The sequence below is a fragment of the Empidonax traillii genome, unplaced genomic scaffold (assembly GCF_003031625.1).
Source record: "Empidonax traillii isolate 1590-97213 ecotype Southwest subspecies unplaced genomic scaffold, ASM303162v1 scaffold458:size851334, whole genome shotgun sequence".
Lineage (NCBI taxonomy): Eukaryota > Metazoa > Chordata > Aves > Passeriformes > Tyrannidae > Empidonax > Empidonax traillii.
In genome coordinates, this window is record NW_020955651.1 from 190970 (window position 1) to 206000 (window position 15031).

At 34.5% G+C, this 15031-nt stretch overlaps 1 protein-coding gene across 2 annotated transcripts in view; it reads right to left on the reverse strand.

The window, feature by feature from the left end:
* POC1B (POC1 centriolar protein B) overlaps positions 1 to 15031 on the reverse strand; it is a 46933-nt gene that overhangs the window by 22229 nt on the left and 9673 nt on the right. For both annotated transcript variants that reach the window (XM_027895351.1, XM_027895353.1), the window contains exons 4-10: positions 14579 to 14758; positions 13331 to 13438; positions 12330 to 12445; positions 11818 to 11951; positions 11002 to 11070; positions 8187 to 8339; positions 1723 to 1809 (exon numbers count right to left, since the gene is read on the reverse strand). In XM_027895351.1, the coding sequence (XP_027751152.1) occupies positions 1723 to 1809; positions 8187 to 8339; positions 11002 to 11070; positions 11818 to 11951; positions 12330 to 12445; positions 13331 to 13438; positions 14579 to 14758 (847 nt within the window). The remainder of the gene's footprint in view (positions 1 to 1722; positions 1810 to 8186; positions 8340 to 11001; positions 11071 to 11817; positions 11952 to 12329; positions 12446 to 13330; positions 13439 to 14578; positions 14759 to 15031) is intronic.

A 15031-nucleotide genomic window follows, 5' to 3' on the forward strand; every position in this document is an offset into this window, starting at 1 on the left:
AAATACACTGAACAAGAACCCCTAAAGATGCCTAAGTGCAGAGTGCATTCTTCTCACTGCAAATATCAGAAGGGCAAAAGAATTCCTTAAGCTAGAGTAAAACACTTCAAAAATAAGCAGGTATAGACAGAACATTTGCAAATTAACGTGTCAACCTGATCAAAGACTTTTAGTCATTTGAACAGTGTTCTTTTAGTAGAAGTAGGACCAAAAAGCCATAAACAGCTTTAAAATGGGTCTCGGCATGTTTGCTGGAAAAAAAAACCCTGCAGAGTGATTGTCTTTGATAATCAGTAGAAAAAGAGCAACCCATTGGGGTTGGAATCAGAGAGGTATGAATTAGGGAAGATGGTGAATTAGACTAGAGGCTGGAAACCTCAAGTTAGAGAAGGATTAAAAAAATACACAAATAATGCAAAAAGCAACATCACTCAAGTGAGGACAAACTGTATCAAGAGGAAATTTGGAAGTAAAGGTGTGATTGGAAGAAATCCAGTATCTGTCCTTCTCCCTTGTTTCTTATGAAGAACACATCAAGTCTCCATAAACATGGCCTCCATACATTAGGAAAATTGAGCCAGCTTCAGATGAAAAGGTCCAAGTCACTGAGATCCAGAACCCTTATAAACAAGACACAGAGGTCTAAGTGGCTGTCTGATTAAGAAACAGGTGATTATTCCACAAACAGTAGATGCTGGTAATACAGCAGACAGACACTAGACAGAAAGATGACACTAAAAGATGAGCTGGTATTAGAAAGTTATCTTAAAGAACCTTATCTTCATTGTGAAAACACAGCAAAACAAATGCTAAACATTAAAATACTATTTATCTCCTCACAAATACAAGTTATTTTATGATTATTTGTTTCAAAGTAAAGGTTTATCATCAACCTCTGTATCATGAACCTAAAGAATTTTATATAGTACCTTCGCAGCTTACTTGTCACAAAGCATTCATGACAAAACAGAACAGCAGAAACCACACCTGCTGCCTATTCATATGTACTAACCCTTCAACCACATAAACTCTTTTTACGGTAACTAAAAGTGCTCAAGATACAGTTTATACCTTCATAGGTCCAGATTCAGAGCTTAAAGAAAAATTCTCATTTTAACCTAATTCTAGAACAGCATGTCTTTTAGATTTCATACCAGGTGAGCATATTTCTCCTCCTATGAAACCACCACTAAAACATTGCCTTCCTTTCCTCCCACGTGCCATACCAATCTCATACATAGAGCTAACATTAGAAAGCTCTAATCCTATCATTCTGTCTTAAAATGTCTTACTTTTTTTTTTCCTAGAGAACTACTAGATGCCTTAAAAGGAAAAAAATTAAAACAGCACTTCTGGAATTGTATCCGTGAGACAGCTATTCTTTAGGTTTCCCGTTATTTGCAGATAAAGACAGAGTTACAAAAAGTGTTTGAGAATAAACCACAAATTTTAACAGTAATATTTAGATGTAATTAGCATGGGCTTATAAATAGAATTTCTGTTTATACAGTGGTAAAATTACAGTATAACATGAAAGCTTTGCTATTACACCATCTTCTGGTTAAGCTTGGGAACTGTGACAGAAAGCCTAAGTTGAGAATTTAGAATATTGAGCTCTGAGCACTCAAAAATCGTTAAAAAATATTTCATTCATATGGACAGAAAGAGCACATTTCTGATAAGAGCTGTATCTTTTTTTTTTTTTTTTTTTAAGCAACTTACCAGAGTCCTGAGAGATGAAGAGGTTCTAATCTCTATGACAGGTGGGTCAGGTGTTTGTGTATCAGTTACATCACATGTAGGGTCAACCTGTTGAAAATGAATTATGTTATTATTTCAGCACCAGCAGAGAAAGGGAAATAAAAATGAAATAAAAAGTGAGCACACACATAGCAATCCAGGTCAGTCAGTTCTCACATTCAAGTTCTTCAAGTCACCTAACACAGACTGTTGACATGCTTACTTATTATGTCCCAACTCTGATTGCCAAAATAACTTGAAAAACACTGTTGTGGAAAACAGGTAGGAGATCACACTAAAATCTCTGATAAGTTAACCATCCAAATACAAATGGCACTGTTGCTGAATCCACAGGAAAAACTGCTTTATACTGAGACAATGTCAGAGGCTGATTGATCAGACATCTCACCACAACATCTGCAACTTTGCTTTTAATATCACAGTTGTACTACTTGCTTATTGTTGGTTATAGGACTTAATCTGTAGCTTTAGCAATATTTTACTAATGTCCTTTCCTGAAAGTGAAGCATTGACAAAATATCAGATAATATAAAGTTTGAAAAAGTTGCTGCTTTCACCTAAGGATCAGAATAACCTCCCTATAAAAATTTGTGTGCACATCTTCTCTACCATTATATTATCTAGGTGTATCAACCTGTTTGCCTTCTCAGTATGATGTATAGAAGTACTATTCTCCTTATTTTATAAACTGGCAAAATTCATAGAAAGACTAGATGACTTTCAAATTGCCAAGAAGCCTAATGTAATAAAGAGAAATGAACTTTTCTCCTTTCAACTTTTTATCAGCAATCCAACAGCAGCCTTATCAGAGAGAGCATTAATTCCAAACATCTTATTGAAAGTGGAAAAAAATAAACAAAATCCCCAAAACTCACACTGGCCTAGTGACAGGGTTGTATTTTAGTCACTAAAAGTTTCTTAGATACAGGAGTCATTTTATTTTGCCTTTTCAAGAGGAAGATCCTACTATTTCACCTGAAGACTGTCAAAATTTTGTCTCAGTCAGGGCTGCTCCCTCAGTAACTGCTTCAGTGCTGTTTCCACAAGTTAGAATCCCTGATGCTAGGGTCCACATGTTGGTATATAGATCTTGAGGTCAGACATGTTTGCTAAGTAGCGAGAAAGCAATCTTAAATCTAGAATTAGTAGCCAGGGAAGGAGGGTAATAGCATGTTGCAGTGCCTGAAGACTTTTCATTCAGTTCATTTGGATTTCCATGACTTACATGCAGAAATTTAGCTTCAAATTAATAGAAGCAAGATCTTCCTCAGTAAATCTGAGTGGAAGAAGAAGGCGAACAAAGTTTACTAGTAAGTTAGAAGGTAAAGAAACATTTAAATAAAAATATTATCAGATTATTCAAGGTGAAAGTGATTCTCATGCTTTGCAACACTTACAGATTAGAGATGAAAAGCCTTCCTTAAGGGGAGACCTAAATTCTGTTTTTAAGCTTGTTCACTTTTCTGACTAGCTCGCTCTTTCATTCAGCTTCAACAAGCCATTCCTCATTCATGAACTCTTTTTTTTCTGTCTTCAGATTATTGTTGCATCAATCAAGAATGAGCAGGGACTCAAGGGCAACCAAGAAAACCCATACTGCTACAGGGCCATCACAAGCTGAATACTTAAAATTCTCCCCATTTGTAGATATTAGGATCTTCTTCCTCATTTATAAATATTAGGATCAAGTCCTGCTTTCTTCCAATTTTCTCAAATAGACTTGGAAAAAATAAAGGGATAAAGGAGAATGAAAGCCAGGTAACATGGCCTACATAACAACCTTCTATGTACCTGAAAGTTCTACTATTTTAACTGGACTTCTTCTTTAGCATCTTCTTAACAGAAATACGATCCATGAAAGTCTCCTCTGAATATAGTATTGCTTATTACTTTATCAGTGCAGAAAGGAAGAGCAAATTTTACTTTTTCTCCCCTCCATACATGTCATGCCTATTGAGATTAAACAGGCAACTGTCCCAAAGAGCTTACATTTATTCAGTGCCCAGGATCATTTCCTTCTGACAGTCAGTCTTACAGTAAATATGATTAATGCATTATCAGAGTATCAGTCCTCCTATAGGTAGTTAACACTAAAGCAGTTTTCTGACATGAATCATTTGGGTGCTGAAGAGAGGACAATGCACCTGCAGGATCCTGCAGAAGAGAGATAGCAGGTGCCTACCACCTATCAATACTCTAATGTGGAGGAGCTACTGTAGTATTACTACTAATAGCTCTTGAAACATTCTCTTTGAGATATCTCCTTATATACATCAAAGATACTGTAGAATGAGTTAAATACTTTTCTTGATATACGATGCTAAATAAATATATAGTATTACTAAGTTAAGAAAATGTGCACTTTATGTGGAAGTGTCACATCCTGGACCTGGAATGAAAGTTCCTCTGCATACAGTTCTGCTTACTGCTTTATCAGAGATAAGGGGATGATGAGGAGCACTGTAAACACTGACTAGGGGTGCAGGAACTTTCATAAACTATATTTCAAAAAATTAAATATAAAATTATTAAGCAACTAGTTAGGGTATCTAAAATGTGTCTAAAGAAATGAGCACAAAAACATAAAGGCTGTAGATGAACCCTTCTTACAAATATTAGTGTTTAATATTGCACTAAAAATGAATGAAATAATGGAATGACTCTAAATGTAAAAGTTTCAAATTACTTAACATTTCCTAACAAGGTGATGTAGTTAGCTGTAAAATAATCCTACCAAACACATTTGGAAAGATTTAACTTTAAGAAACAAGACAGAAAAAACAGAACACTAAAAAGTATTTATATATACTTATATAAGTATTTTCATTATCATCTTTTAATATGATAATACAATTATCACATTTTGATCCATAGCACAAGAAAACATATTTGAAGAAAGGTTTCTATGAATCCTTCCATGCATTAGAAAAATGAAGTCAATAAAATTAAAAGAGGGAGTCCTAAATAACTCACACCAAGTATTTCCTAGGAAAGTGATGTGAAATAGTCTCTCCAAACATATCAGGAGAAAATTAGAATTCAATTTGATTAAACACAGTTTTTGTTCTAGACTGAAGCCCTCAAGCCAAGCGAGCTATATATTCTTTTTTCTACTGCCACCTAGCGTATATTTTGATTTCCTCCATCTAGGAAAATTTTTACAACTGAAATTACACTGAAGATATTAAGATAAAACTAAATCAACAGAAGCTATTTCTGATCAAGATATAAACTCTATGTACCTTAATTCTGTTCAAATCTCAAAGCTATGTTTTGAAAGGAAACTTTTTTCTACCTTCCATCTATTTTAAAGAGGTCTCTAGATTATGAAAGGTAAATTATATACAAACATGGCAAATTCATAAATGCAACTATCACCAAGTAGAATGCATTTTTTAGTATTTTTCACTAAAACTGCATTACTGTTTAAAGACACTGTTTTCAAATAACTCCAAAAGGTCCTTGTGTCAAAGAGAGGTAGTCTGGGATTTATCTCAGCTAAATTTAGACAAACTGCTAGACATCTATATCTGAGCTGGTCACCCAAGATTACCTCTATGGTCAACGGAAAAAAAAGTAGGTGCCTTCAGAGAACAAGTTATTTACTTACATTTACAAATAGTCTGAGTAAGTGTAATGATTATAAGCATTAAATCTCTACTTACTCAATTATTCAAGAAATCACACTGATCAGTGCAGTTGGAGAACTGTTGTAAAGATTTGTAAGTCAATAACAGGAAATTCAACACTTCATTAAAATTCAGGCTACTGCTGGTCTGAGGAGGAGGAGTTCTTGTAAAAGTTAATTATATGTCAAAAAATAGGTATGTAGAGAGAAAAAAAAACAACTAGGGAAAGTGACTTAAATATTAATGGTTCTATGTATAGCTTAGAAGAGTGAATAAGGAAAAGTCATGAGAAAAAGTGAAAGTACACACTAGCTCTAAGTTTTGTCACTATCCTGAAGGCAAAATACCAGGTGATACCTATAATTCTTAATGCCCTTGTGCAAGCTGCTTTATTCAAAACAGCATTTCCAACAGGTGATGTGGGAAAACACTGCAACTATGTCTCTGATCCCAGCTGAAGAAAACAGCTCAGCACAACTCAGGGCAATGCATTACAACATATCTCAAAAGTCTAGATAACATTGTAGTGGTTTGTAGCAAACCTTAAATGGTCATCTATACTTTTAAATATCCCTTATCTAAACTGCCTCTTCTGCCTGCTTGTAATTCTTGCATTTGTTACCAAGTCTCTTAGAAAACTGTTACTTCCGTTTTAGTTAAGATCGAGTATCTTACCCCATTCACAGAAATATGGAGAGAAAAGAAGAAAATAAAGAGAAAGAAAACTGTTATGAATATTATCTGAGGTGTAGATATTAGGAAAAACTGTGTCATTACAATTGCTGTGCTGTAGTGGAATAGATCACCCAAAAAGCCTGGGGAATCTCTATCGTTCTTCAAGGCCCTCTAACTAGACACAGCTGACTTCAAGTACCATTAACAAGAATAGATGACCTCCAAAAGCTCGCTCTGACACATCTGTGATTCAATCCCTCCTTTCCCTTATATATGAGAAACATGATGAACCACTGAAAGATGAGGCTGGTATTATGGTGGAACTGACTAATGTCAAAATTCTATCTGTTGCCTCAATCTTAGGAAAAGGCTGAGGTATTAAAAAAATAACAAGTTCTAACCAAAGAAGGACAAAAATACTTTTTTTTTTTCTTATCCAGAGTACAGCATGCACAGTGGGGCAAGACATGATGCTTTTTCTCATTTGTGAGAGGAAATATTTAAGACAATGGAACACTGAAAAATTTCAAGCACAGTTAGTGCCACTAAAGCATATTACTGCTGTTAATAGCCTGACGCTAGTTTTGTCTGGATAAATTATGTTTCTGTCCAGTTGGTAAGGTCTGTTCTTCCTCACCATAACAAAAATCCCCTCTGTAGACAGGAGGGGCAATAAAAAAAAATCAGTAAAAGACATACAGAGCAACAGAACTTCACCTTAACTTTGTCTAAATTACTGCATTATTAATTCTGAAAATTAGCTGTAAGAGAGATCCTAATGATTATTACTATAATATTTAATTTACATATGTAAAAATTTAGTATATTACAATAATATGAATTTTGTGGAACTATCAGACACTGTTTTGTTTCAAAGATATTCTACTGACAATGTGTTTAGTTTTCCATTAACATCACAACAATCCTATTCCTAAAATCCTGAAATCAGTCCAGAAAATAAACCACAAAGAGTCCAAAACTTTGCTATGACAAATGACAAGGCCGTAGAGCCCTTTCACCACTATGGAGCACCTACAAATAAATGCAGACATTAGGTTAAGTGAGTCTGTCAAAACTAACTGATAAATAATTTCTTGACATTCAACTATAAATTTTCCCTGATGTGCCCTTTCAGTATTAAAACTGAGGTGCTTCCTAGTCTTAGTTTAACTTTAGCCTGAACTCATTAATGCTTTTCCAGAGCTCCTCAATTACCTGGGATCAAGAAAGGGAAAAAACCTGAAAAATTGCTTTAGAGTACATTGACATCTTTGCCAGGCATCTGTGCAGCAGAGGTCTAGAAACACTGACCTGAACTGAAATCTGCAGCTATAAGTGACTGTTTACTTAGCACATGTTATACCTGGGTGCAATTTGAATGGGTCTTGAAGCAAACTCTTGATATAGCAAGAGTGGCTTAAATCTCCTGGGAAAGGCTGTGATAGAGTTTGTTCTGGCACTGACCAACTATACTGTAGGCTGGTACCAGTAAACCTAACTTCATTCATTGACCTTACAATGAGTATCAAAGTCCAGCACAGAAGTTTGTTTATGAAGCTTGTCATATACGCAATCATCCTGTTCTTGTTCTGACCAAAATGCTAAGCATCAAACTACATAGTGACATAAAACACACACTTTAAACCTTTAAAGTCTTTCTTTAAAGTCTTTCTAAACTTTTAGATACATATTAAGATCTTCTCATGATACCTTGGAAAGAGGAACAACTTGTGGCAATCAAATATTTGACTTTCAGCAATAATGTCACTTTGTCCTGCTTATAATGATGTATTTTGATTAGTATTCTAAAGCTCACTGCAGATTCAGAACCTTCTGCAACACTTGCCAAGTTACTTCAGAAACCAGATTATCACCTATGTTTTTTATAAAATCAGATGTACAGACTTATATTGGAAGCATGAAAGGAATTTCAGCATGAATCTGACAGCATCAGCTAGTCTAATAAACTTAATGTGAATTCATAAATTGCAGTTCCTCCCAAAGTATTATTCATAACAATAAAATGCTCTCTGGTATACAGAGAACATATTTAAATATAAATGCCAGACAGTCTTTACAAGAGCTTCTGGTTTCCTATATTAGATAACTTACTGCACTCACCTCAACTGACTGAAGTTTTCCATCGTGGAGATGAGGTGATCTCGGGTAAATATCAAGTAGATGAGGAGACTCATCAATATGTGTTCTTCTAAAATTGTGTTTAAGAACTTCTTTGTAATCAAAAGAATCAAAGTTGGTTTTCCATAGTAATACCTGTAAGAAGCCATCATATCAGTAACTACTAGAAGCCTATTCGGTGCTCAAAACATAACTACTAAGTCTGTTATTACTAATAGAGCACTACATCATAATAAACTGCAGTGGTCACTTAGTCTGATCTCTACAACACAGGCACTTCCCCAGAGTATCCTGTACTTCAAGTCTAAAAGATGTGGTTTGGTTAATTTAAAAAACAAATAAACAAACAACAACTCTAAAATATGTCCACAATCATAAAACAAAGCAAACTTCTGTACCACTGAACCAAGGTATTTTTCTGACAAATCCAGTAGTCATACACTGTTAAGTTTCTGCCCCATATAAAGGCTTGCAGGTCTAATAAGAAAGTCTGAGGGCATAAGAGAAATGACAGAGTTCCACAGAACTCTAAAACACCTGGTTCCAGTGTTTTAGCAGCAGGAATCTGTTTTCTGAACCTTGTCCAATTATACTCTAGGTAGCAACAATATACAATAGTCACACAATGGCCAAATGCAGAAGTGAGGTCATAGAACGGAGAGGTAGTCCAAAGGTGTTCTATCCATCCAGCCTTATGGATATTCCAGGAAACCAAACCATAACACACCCTACATTTACAGTAAACCAACAGAGTGAGTCAAGAAGTCCCACAACTATTCTCCTGGCACACCTGGAAGAGGGTTGTGAGCAGCAAGAAAGGATGTTTGTGGAATACGTGTGTATTCACCAACAGAAAATGGACACTGAAGAATCAAGTTCTTACAGTTACTATAGATAAAGATATATACACTGGTAGTTACCTAACGGTGGTTAGCAATGAACCTTTTAAACCTAGAAAAGTAAAAACTACAACAAAATAAGTAGCCCTCTCCCACCAAACCTTGCATAAAACAAAGGGGAAAACTTCAACAAATACAGGAAGGCCTGGTTTTAAGGTAACTACACCCAGGATTCATTATCAGACCTACTAGGACTACTTTTTAAATTCAACTTTTAAATAAGAAAGTGCTTCCTGATGAAAATGGATCTTCCTTCTCTTGCATTCAGCATGAAACCATTATATCAAACTGCTGAGAAACATGGGCCACCTTATAGATTTTTACCTACTCTCTCCCTGATGCCATGCACCAGCTCTACAGCATGGAATCACAGGGCAGGAGAAAGGCAATGACATGACTGCACTGAACACGCCTGTTCATTCAGGGTGCCCCAAATTCAAAAGAAGTTTGAAATAAGACAGGCATTCCCAGGGCATGCTGGCATTCAACTGCGAGGCTGTGTTAGACTTAACACAATAGGTCTTTTCCATCATCAGAGCTTCTCAGATAACTCTTCTGTCAGGTGACCTAGTTTCATACACGCACATCGTTTCCTCTCAAGTTAAGTATAATATACAAATCATCATAAAACTCAAATGAAGTACTCATGAAAGGTAAGGTCAACAATTCAGAATTACTTGGGAATCTAAGCTGCATTTTGTAACTTAAAAAAAAATCTTATTAAAAACTTCAGTATGAAAAAGAAAATACTACACTGATAGGTCAAGAAATAAATCTCTTTCCCACGTTCTTGGTGGTTTTTTGTTGTTGTTGTTGTTTAGGGTTTTTTGTTTTGTTTAGGGTTTTTTCCACTTGTAAAATTACTATTGGAAGTCTGACAACATTTTCACTTTTCCAGTAACTGCAAATCTTGGCAGTGCTTCTTACTCAACACCTTGTGACAGAAAGCAATTTTGTTTTTTTTTTTTCAAGTGCTTTCAAGTCATTCCAGAAAAGTGTGCTACCGGAAGCAATAAGTAAAAACCAGAAACAGATTGCATTTGTTCTAATGATACTGAAGTTTTTAATTGAAAATATTTATTATTTCAATAGCTGAAATTTATTCCAAACTCTAGAAAACAAAATAAAAACATGAATCATGGTAAATTCAAAAGTTCTTAATTTCTACATCATTGCTTTCTGTATCTACAGTGAGCTTTTAGCTTCTTCTAACAGGAAACAATGGAGAAGACAATTAATATTAAGGAACATTTCAGACTGAAAATTTAAACCTTATGCTACAAAAGTTCTTTCATTTGGAAAATGCAAAGACCTGATAGAGATGATTCAAAGCTTGATGGTATTTTTTTAATTTTTATTTTTAATTTTTTAATTCATCACAGTAGATGAAGATTAATTATATGACTTGCTGTTTAATTTAACTTTTTTGTTTTAAATGCTCAAACCACTCTTCCCTATGTATAATCCATTACTTTACTGTTTCATTGAAGTAAATTAGCAAAGCTAACACAAGACTGTTTTTCCCCAATTCTTCCCAAATTTTTCCCAGTAATACAATTCAATTCTTGTAATTACAGAGTAGAGACCTTAAAAGAAGTGAAAGCCAAACGAAGCAACTAGGCCTTAATACAAACTACAACACAACAACTTTGTTGACACTGAATTGCAACACTTAAAATATTTTTATTTAAAAATCATTCCTTTATTTTAATAGTCAAAATAGAAGTGGCTAGTATTGTGGTCTTCTCATCATAACATCCAGTGGAAAATAACACACTAGTAGACAGAATGCATGTGAGCACACTGTAAGTAGCACATTACTGTGACATACTATATATAACTCCCATCCACTGCAACAAACATTAAGACATCCAATTTAAAGAGACAATACCACAAACCTGAGCATCTGCTCCACCTGAGGCAAATTTTTCACCACCTTTTGAGAAAGCCACAGAAAGTACAGGTCCCTGGGGAAAAAAAAATGCATACAGTAAAATTACCCTGTTACTGTAATCATGGTGCTTTAATGCAAAGAGAAAAACACTGATGCCATTACCTACTATAACAGACTTTTCAATTTTAATAAAATAAGGAACAACTATAGTGAAATTTTTGCCAAACAATTTCATTGAAGAGTTAATATTGCACTTTTCAGTAAGATGCTGCATTACAATGACTATAATCAATACTAGAAAAACAGTGGCATTTTCATTAGATTTTATACTTCAACTCTGCAACAAAAAATTACAAAATATATATTACATTACTCAAGGCTATGTGTTTGACTGATTCATTATCAAAAATCGGGTTTGTTTTGCATTAGGAGGAAAAGGAGGAAATGCCTGCCATTCTTCACCAAAGTTGTCTTCTGTAAGCTTCTCCCTCCTTAGAAAGCACTGTTTTTCAATAGACAAAAAGACTAAGTGCCAAATAATATGATTTTGAAAATCAAGAGGATTTTTAATGAATTCAGAACATGAGCTATTACTTAACATTAAGCATGTAACATTGACAGATAAAAAGGCCAGAGGTAAAACCGAGTCATTTCCTCAACCACTTTTAACAAGCTGCATTAATACAACACTTTGCTGTCCACTAAAGTTTATTGGTAAGTTGTAAGCTACAAGACACGACGGCATAAACGTTACTTTCCCTTTGAAAAGATACTGAACAATCTGTTAAGATCTCCATTTAAAGGGGATTATTGTGTATACCTTGTGTCCATGGAGAGTGTAAATAAGTCTTTCTTCTAAGAGGTCCAGAATCTTAAGGGTACCATCAGTAGAAGCAGTGATGAGGTAGTTACCAGAAGGATGGAATGATACACAATTAACCCCTGCTCTGTGAACTAATTTACAGAAGACAATATTCAAAGGCTGTAGATATCTACTAAGAGGAAATGTACACTTTATTTCTTTGCTCTTTTCTACTTCCCAAAGAACAGCCTACTTCATTTAAGGGAAAAACAACCAGTGCTGGGGCATAGCAGACTCTCAAAAGTATTTGCTTAGTTCTGATTGAAAAATTAAGAGATGCAAAGAAATAAAAAGGATTCAGATTGGATTTTTAGGGTTGCTAGACTACAAGAAGATACTTACAATATGTCAATATGACTTGTTTGTCCACTTTCCCCAGTAAGGAATGAAATAATATACTCTTAATAAATCACATTTCATTGCAAAGAGCTCCCTTGTAAAGAAAATACGACAAACTACATTGCTTTTACCTTTGAAATGCTGCAGTAGCTTGTTTATTCGAATATCCCACAGTTTTACTGTATGATTGGAACCTGCAGAAACTATACACGTTCCACTTGGGTTGAAATCCACAAAATTTACAAATCTAAATATAATTAATGAAAACAGACTGATTATGTGTTTCCATAGAAATATTTAGGTATATATATATATATATATAAACCCCACAATATTAACACTGAGCCACCAAAAACTTGCATGGAATCCACATGTATGGAAACTCAAGGCGTTTCAAGTAACTGAAATAAGCATAAGAAAACAAGATGTGCATGATAAATCAGACTGTATAACGTGGCTTTTGTTGAAAATATACTATAATTGACCCAACTCAAACCTTCAGAGTTTGTTTTGGAGTATAAAGTTCCCAGAAGATAGTGCTGCTAAGAGTTTGTAAGCAACAAGTGAAATAATTATGTCTAAAAACTCAATATCTAGCTATAACAGTATTGTAAATTGGTAAAAAGGATGAAGGCAGCCATGAGACCAGCAAAGCACATATACAAGATATATATTCCACTGACTTGTTAATTAAAACTCTGGTTCCAAGATGTTTAAGAAAACTGCATATAAGTAAAAACAACTATTTTTTAAATTTAAAGAAGGCAGATCACTGAAGCTAACAGAATATTGCTTTATCAACAAATGGAAAATTCTTCAACTTCTTTTCTTGTTGAAGCATCCAATGTCAAATAGCACTATTGAAATGGAGGGAAAACTCAAAAACATTCCAAAAATCCAAGAATAACCCCACTTCTGCCTGGACTATTTCTTTATTGATGAAAAACAGCTGGATAAGTGCAGCCAGTTAACCTCTTCAGAAAAACTCTATATGAATTATTTTACTTCACATGGATGGTAGATGTTTGATCTATTTTCAGATTTAACACATGAAGATGTTAATATCACAGAAGATGCATTTGATCTCATTAAAATGACACATTTACACTTTTTTTTTCCTAGTAACACTTACCCTTCATAATCTGAGAAGCTATTAATGCAATTTTTATTTCTTGTATCCCAGATCTTAACAGTTTTATCCTCACTGCAAGATGCTATTATTCTTCCGTCAGGTGAAAATCTGGAACGTGCATGGCGTATACATTATTAAACATCTGATACTACCTAGATGAGCATTACAGACATAAGTCACAAAATACCAGAGCCAAGAAAGCTCATTTGAAATAAAGATGTGTAACATTTAAAGGACATTTGAATTTCTCGTATTTCTCAGGCACTAATAAAAATGAAAAGCTTCTCCCCTTACTCCTCCCTGCTTCATTTCACAGTCAAATACAATTAAAAACAGAGCCATAAGCAAGAGAAAGAGTGGGGTAGGTAGGTATCAGCAGCCTAAGGATGTTACTTTAGATGCCGAAGAGATTATTATAGAAGACTATAGGCAAAAGAAAAAGAGGACATAGTAGAACCTTGTGTTCCATTTTAACCTACATACATGTTCTCCTCTGAGTTCTCCCTAGACTTACAAATTGTTAGCAAAGCATTCACAATTACTCCTAGACTAGCAGATAAGGTTTTTAAATAGTAAAACTGCTTTGTGTACAATTTCCTCAAGCATTATTATTTCACACCTTCAGCAACTGCACAAGGACATCAGAAAACTGTTCAAGAACTTCCACATGCAGTTTCCTGGAGCTTTAATTTTTCTTTTCAACAATCAGATACTTAGAAACTTTGTAGGGCTCTGCACTTCACACCAGGGTTAAATTTCTTTCTCAAGAGATTTAAATCAGGCATCTCTTAGCTGAAAATTTCCCACCAATACGGCAAAAAGGAAAAGAAAAACCAGCAAAGAACAAGAATAGTTAAGAAAACCCTTACCACACATAATAAATCTAAAACCAAGTGAATGCTGTGAAATAAGTTAATAGAGCATGAAACCAAACAAGACTGGGGAAAGACTGGATACTGACTGAAAATAAATACAGAAGACTGCGTTTGTCTTTTAAAGAATTAACACACAGATCTAATAAGCAACAGATCTAATACGTACACATATTAACACAGAGCAAGCCTTCATACTTCAACTAGGAGATATATACAAAACTTGTGTAAATAAGATTGATTGATTAAAATTTAATTATTCGTGATAGATAATCATTTGTCTTTCACAGATTTTTCTTCCCTTAGTTCTGCCCTGGGACATAAAAATACTTTGTTAAGTGTTCTACTTTACCAAGAGAATAAAAATAACACTTACTTGGCACAGAGAACCCAATGAGTGTGTTGGAATAGGGTAAACAAAAGGCGCTGACTGCAAACACTCCATATTTTTATTGATTTATCATTGGATGCTGAAACTAGAGAGCAGCCATCATGGGAGAAGCTCACACTACGAACAGATGCTGTATGACCTTTCAATACTGATGATTCTCCATGACTAAGGGGGTAGGGAGGAAAAGAAACAAAACCACAAACACCAAGTCATAAATCACAATTATATTAGAGTTTAAAACCTTGTAAAACTCAATGTTAACATATCGAGAATCTTACCCAAATGAAAAAGCAGCATATAGAGGCTAAATCTTAGTGTCACCATTATTTTTTTACTTATTTCAATGTTAATTATTAGAATAACATCCTTTAAATTGCATTTAATATGACACAATTTTAGAGAACTGTGCAAGTAACTAGCAGCATTAACCTTTAGTAC